The sequence below is a fragment of the Sarcophilus harrisii genome, chromosome 3, assembly GCF_902635505.1.
Source record: "Sarcophilus harrisii chromosome 3, mSarHar1.11, whole genome shotgun sequence".
Lineage (NCBI taxonomy): Eukaryota > Metazoa > Chordata > Mammalia > Dasyuromorphia > Dasyuridae > Sarcophilus > Sarcophilus harrisii.
Window position 1 is genome coordinate 365124360 of NC_045428.1, and position 6950 is coordinate 365131309.

Below are 6950 nucleotides of genomic sequence, written 5' to 3' on the forward strand. Positions count from 1 at the left end.
GATTCACAAATTGATATGCTTAGAAGATTGAACCTTTGTTTCCAATTCCTTACTTCTTTCACTTGCCTCATCATTGATATGTTGCTAAAGTATATAAGGCAAAACTAGTGGGTTTTTTGAGTGTCTAGTTAGCACTTCTAGAGCTTTCACATCTGTAACATGGCTTCCATATTCAGAGAATTGTTTGTATCTAAGGTTCATTGTAGGAAAGTGATGTTATTAAAATATTCATATCTCAGATCTTAAATGCAGAAGAAAGGGGAAATAACAGGAAAAAAATTCCTTTTATCACTTTATTCCCTAGAGAGAATACAGAAAGAACAAAAAAGATAGAACAATATTTGAAGAGAAAATTGTGAGAAACAGACCTGGCCCAGTAATTATACCTTTACAATGATTCCTGACCTATCCAACACTTTTTTCAGGGCTCTCTTTACTTCCTTATTCCTCAAAGAATAGATTAAAGAGTTCAGCATAGGGGAGACAAGGTTATTCAATATTTGAACCACAGCACCAAGCAAGGGATTGGGTGTAGACTGTAGATAGATAATGATAACTGGTCCATAAGCACACATAATTGCAGTGAGGTGGGCACTGCAAGTGGAGAAGGCCTTGCGCCTGCCTTCATTTGAACGAATTCTCAAAATGGCTATCCCAATGCGGGTATAGGAGACAAGAATAGTGAAAAATAATGTTAATGCCAGAAGACCGACGTTAGTGAAACCTACCCTCTGGGCTAGGGAGCTGTCAGCACAGGCAAGGGGTAAGACAGCAGGAATGTCACAGAAGTAATAACCCACTTCATTTGGGCCACAGTAGGGTAATGAAAAAGTGAATGTAGTCAAAATGGTGGCATCAGTACAACCCATCAAACAGGCAATGATAACCAGGACCACACAAAGTCTGGGGTTCATAATGACTGTATATCTCAGTGGGTGACAGATGGCAACAAAACGATCGTAAGCCATTACAGAATATAGAACACCCTCAGTACACCCCAAAAAATGGTAGAAGAAGAGCTGAGAGGCACAGCCTCTATAAGAGATAGTTTGGCTTTGCCCGGAGAGATACAATAGCATTTTTGGAGAGGTCACTGAAGGGAAAAATACATCAAAAATAGATAAAAGTCCCAAGAAAAAATACATGGGAGCATGAAGGCGAGAAGAGGATAAGATGGCCATGAGAATGAATGAGTTCCCTATCAGGGTAAAGAGGTAGATGAAGAAGAAGAGGACAAAGAGTATAGTCTCCAGACCCTCTGTGTGAGGGATTCCCAGTAAGGTAAACTCAGTCACTTCTGTGTGATTCTTCATCTTCACAGGAAAGTCAGTCCTGGAGGAAGACAACAAACCACAAAATGTGAATGAAAATGTCAGAAATGGAAGATGAGTTTGATGAGCAAGATACAAATATATGTGAAGTCAATAAATTATGTTTTTGGATAAAGACAACAGTTTTATCTCATAATTTATGATCCTGAAAATAAAAAACCACCAATAAGCTGAGAAAGTAAATCTGCTCTATACCATTAAGAAGTAACACCCTCAGCTCTTTCAATAGCTGACATCTATCTAGCACATTAGAGTTTACAAAACACCCCAAAATACTTAGAGATAATGTATATATTATTCTTATTATTTTACAGTAGAGTAAATTAGGGCTCAGAATTGATGTCATTTTGCTGAATTCACCCAGATGGTTGGAAGCAGAGCTGGCAGAAACTCAGGGCCTTTATTGACATGTCTCGGGGGTCTTTATCTTTATCCCCTTCCCTCAGAGAATGTAAAGAGAAAACTGGGAACATTTTAGAAAAATGACAAAATATTTAAAAGGAATTAAGTGAACAAATGGATACTTGCAATAAATGTAGCAATAATAATTTTCTCTCAAAATAAATGGAGCCACATTTGACAAATGGGCAAACCTGAGGCAGTTTTCTTAAACCTCTTGGAATAAAAATAATGGGACCCAATAAAGATTCATTTAATAGCCTCAGCTATAATAGAAGATTATTTATGTTAGAAACCAATAGACATATAGTTAATTGTTCAACTGACAAGCATTTATCAAGTACCTAAGTACTTAGATAAGTCCTAAACACTCCTCTGAAAGGTGTTAGATATCTGTAAAACGAAGTTTGACAATTCAAAGAGGGGGATTGAATGTGATTACTAAGGGACAGATTTGTAAAGGGAGAAGAAAAATGGGGGACAGAGATAAAGGCTAAAGACTTTGTCAACTCAGAAAGTAAAGAAGAATGATCTCCTGTCATAGAAATGAAAAATTCATTTGGGGTTCAATCAAGGATAGCTGATGTGAAGATTTAAAGGATGTCTAATTTAAAAGAGCTCTCTGTAAATAGTTTCCCATATACATAGCTTGCATATCGTAGTTTTCATGTAGTCTTCCCTATTAGATTGTAAGATCTTTGAGGGCAGAAACTCTTTTTGTCTCTCTTTTTATCTATTAAGTATCTCAGCATTTAGCACAATGCCTGGCACAAAATAGTCATTTAATAAATGTTTGTTGATTGGTGAATTACTTTGTATAATGCATTGTGTTGAGTAGAGACTAGAAAAAATGAAAAAAAAATAGTATCTGTCCTAAAGGTGCTTATGATCCAATAGAGGAGATAGGACATAGACAAAGAGAACAACCAAGACAAGCCAAAGGCCAAGTAGGGTTTGACCTGGAAACTTTTGTTGGTCAGTCAATGAAAACCAGAGTGATTTGGGTTTAAGACCTTGTCTTCATCTCTGTGAGTATTATATATAGTATAGTCTATACTTTAGTATAGCATACTCTCACGGTATACAATCTCACAGAGATTGTCTAGCCTGTGAATCTCAAGATATTTTTTTGAGATTTTAGAGAGGAAGGAAGGAAAGAAGGAAGGAAGGAAGCTGGTTCTCAGTGGGGCAACTCCTACTCAGAGATTTTTGTTTCTCCTTTGTTTTGGAAGAGGAAAGGAAGGAAGGAAAGAAACAGAGAAAGAAAGGAGTAAAGAAAAAGGAAGAAAGGAAGGGAGAGAAAGAAAGAAAAAGAAAAGAAAAAAGGAAAGAAAAAGAAAGTAAAGAGGAAAGAAAAAGAACAAAAGAGAGAAAAAGAAAGAAAGATAGAGAGAGGGGGGAGAGAGAGAGGGGAGAGAGAAACACGGAGACAGGAAGGAAGAAGCCTGATCCTCAGTGAGGCAACTCCTACTCACAGAGATTATTGTGTCTCCTTTGTTCTAGAAGATGACCATAACTTCAGGGAGATGATGCCTACATTTTCAAGTCAATTAATTTAAGTGAAGAAGATCTGTACGAAATCACCATTTTGTTCTCCAGACACATCTGGGTCCAATGGCCAGATATAGATCTGATTGCCTCATAGTAAATATAAATAGCAATTATTTCTATTTTGGCCAGAAATCCTGAGGGTCTTCCTTTCCCAAACTGATTTTTTTTTGACTAAGTAAAAAAGACCATTCTCTGCTTCATTTTTTTCTTACCTAGCTTTAATCATTGATTGGGTCTTGTCTCAATCAAACTTAGACGTGTAAAAGATATTAGCTCAAAAAGGCCAAAATCTCCCACTGCATCCAGGGTCATCTCCAGTGGTCTTGATCTGTATCTTGCTACTGGATCCAGATGATTCTGGAGGGGAAAGTGAGGCTGGTGATCTTGCACAGCCTACCTCATTTAAATCCAATTCACTTGCATGTTAGGGCATCATCTTCCTGATGTTATGATCCTCTTCAAGAGATAAGGACCAACACCAACACCAACCTCTGGGAGAAAACCACAATAAAAAAAGCAGGAGATAAGGGTATAAATAGAAGAAAGAACCTGGCTCTGGAGTCCAAGGACTTTGGTTCAAATACTACTTCTGATAGTAATTTTTTTCTTTGGGCAAATCACTTTTCTTCTGGTTTTGATTTTCTCATTTGTAAAATTAGAGGGTCTTTCTAAAGTGAATGAGATTCCTTTCAACTCTAGATTTCTGACCCTGTTACAGAAAAAAAGCTTGATAAGAGCTCATTTAAAGGAACATCCAGAATAGGGTTGAGATTTAGATTTAGGGAACCAAAATGAAATTAGGGTTTCTGGTGGTCAGGGAGTTAAATGATAAGGTCTAGTGGCAGAATTGGGGTTCAGAGAACCAAATGGAGAGGTTTGGCTCCCCTGCAACTCCTTGGGATTTGACACAAAGGTAGGGAGTTTTGGGGAACTCCTTTTTGGCAGCACAGAGGCTCCCTGTAAAGGAATTTACAGACCCGAGAACCTACATTGATAAAAGAGGTTTATTATGAGGATTGGAAGTATAAAGTCTGGTTAGGGAAATAGGTGAGGATAAAGAGAGGATGGCACTATAAAAGAATATTATTCCAGTGGGCAGATCTATGGAAAATGGAGTTTTGCACTGAGAATGCAGTTCTCAGTGGGTAGAAAGACCTGGTAGCTGTGTAAGCCACGAGGTCCATCTGCAAAGACCTTAGTTGATGGAAGCTCATTATATTGGTTGTCTTGGCGGGGGTTGGGAAACCCGAGCAGATCATCAGAATGGGGGCTGGGACAACTGGAACAGATCAGAACCCCTGAGGACTGGGAGAGCCCAAGTTGGTTCAGATCCAGTTGGGGCTGGGACAAGCCCAGAGCTCCTATTGGAATTCAAAGGGGTGCTTTTGACGAGGATTTGTGAATCAAAAGCCCTGATTTCCTGGACTGAAATGCCTCAGCCAGGAGGGTCTGAGAATCTGAAAGGAATCACAAATCAATAGGAAATAGTTTCTTAAAGGGACCACAACCCACTTCAAGAGGAAAGCTAAGAAGGTTTTTTGGAGGAAATGGTTTCTGATCTGAGACTTGAAGGATAGGTAGAATTTTAACAGGAGTAAGGAAGGATTTTGGGATGAATATAATGAAACCAAGAAAGGTTTGAGATCTCTTTCAACATTATCTTATTGACTGTATGTAGGAAATGTTGACTAATTCCTTTTGGCTGAAATGTAGGATCTGTGAAGGAAAATAGTAGATAGGATTAGGTAACAAAATTAGGACTAGATTATAATAGGGCTTTTAAGTCAGACTGAGGTTTTCATTCAGAGAAATTAAAATGCTTTGAAAATACTTTGTTCAGAGCTATACCTAAGGAGGGTCAATTAGGTGAATCAGTGGATAAAACACTGGGCTTAGAATAAGGAAGCTGAATCCTCTTGAATTCAAATCCAGCTTTGGGTACTTACTATTAGTGTGATCCTAGGCAAGACACTTGACCATGATTGCCTCAGTTCCTCAACTGTAAAATGAGCTGGGGAAGGAAATGGCAAGCCACTCTGGTATGTTTGCCAAGAAAATCCCAAATAGGGTCATCAAAAAGAGTTAGGACATAAATTTACAACAACAACAAAATACTTCTGAAAGGTTAATCTCTGTAGGATGGGGGTAGTGTGGAGTGGGAATGATTCAAGTGTGGTCCCTTTAAGACTCCTTTCTTTCTGATTCCCAGTCCCTCCAACTTAATGTAATTACCTTTTGATTCATAAATCCTGGTCCTTTGAATTCCAATAGAACATCTGGACCTGTCCCACTCCCACCCAGATCTGAGCCAACTTTGGGGCTATACCCACAGGCCCCTCTAGCTAAATCTCCCATTATAAAAAGGCCACACTGGGATCCCCTCTTTGCAGAGGTCCCAAACATGCTAGCCATGTCAGGACCTCTGTCCACTGGACCCTTTGTCCGGTGCCCTTCTAATCTCTACCTTCACCTATTTCCTTACTTCCAAACTCCATAATAAACCTCTTTTATCAGTCTAGCTTTTCGGGCTGATAAATGCTTTTATTGCTAACTCACATCGCCACTAGGTTTCATTTAACTCAGAATCCTTGCGCTGAATCCAGTGGGGTTACAGGGGAGTTCTATTTGACTCCCTGTACCCCAAACCTGCCACTAGACCTCAACTAAACCCTAATTTAATTTAGATACCCCATATCTATCCCTTATAAAAAAGACAGGGAGTCAGGGAGAACTTTTAAATTATCTGGAAAGAAGTAAAAGGAGTTATAGTAGAAATAGCAAAGTAGGGACTGTTTTGAGAAAGCAGAGTTGCACTTGTAGTCTATTCAAACTTTTAAAAAGTTTGCCCAACAGGATCAAAATATTAAAAATCCTGGATAAAAAGAGGCTCACAGTATCTACAGTGTTCCACTCTTATCTTTGACAATTCAGTAATGACCTTGGGGTGATCCTGAAGGCATACTATATCTCCTCTCCTACATCATCTGAAAACAATTTCTTCTTCCATAATGGACCTAAGAAGCTAGGACCAAAAGGATTAAGGGAAGTTCAGAGTACTTAGCCAAGAAGGATGACTGAACAAGCTGAAAAATATATTTTTCTCTTCAAAGGTGGATGCAACTCTTCAGCTAAATCCTTAGGTTCTATAGGCCAAGGCCTGGGTCCTAGCTGAGACCCCAAATGTTCCTTTTTTCTCATCATCCTTCAGACATAGTGACAAAAATGTTGAAATTTCCCCCCTCATCTACAACAACAAATTCCTAGCACACAGGAGTTGCTGCAATGCTTTCCATATTGCCAAAAGCTTAAATGGTCTTGGTCTCCCTCTGGGTTTCCATCCCCAGACACTGGGAGCCCACTGAGCAGAGGGACCAATTAATTAGATTTCCACTATGGTGGGGATTTAGAAATGAAAAAACAATAGTACAGAAAACAATAACCAAGACATACATCTTCTGAAATGGAAGGGTCTTAAATCTGGTTATGATCCAGCACTTAGCCTAGTGTCTGGCACACAGTAGGAGTGTAATAAATGTTTATTGACTGCCTCCCTGATCCAAAAGGCCTGATTGAAAGCATTATAAGCAGTTTCTGATAATACCTTAGATGTCTCTATATCAAGGAAACTCCAGAGCAGAAACGTTCTTAGTCATGAGACTTGTGACACTT

At 38.9% G+C, this 6950-nt stretch overlaps 1 protein-coding gene across 1 annotated transcript; it reads right to left on the bottom strand.

Annotated features, from left to right (window-relative positions):
- Positions 1-380: 380 nt before the first annotated feature.
- Positions 381-1316, bottom strand: LOC100928536 (olfactory receptor 148-like). Its single transcript, XM_003764107.2, has one exon. The coding sequence runs from the start codon at positions 1311-1313 to the stop codon at positions 381-383; it is 933 nt and encodes a 310-aa protein (XP_003764155.1). The 5' UTR covers positions 1314-1316.
- Between the last annotated feature and the right edge of the window lie 5634 nt (positions 1317-6950).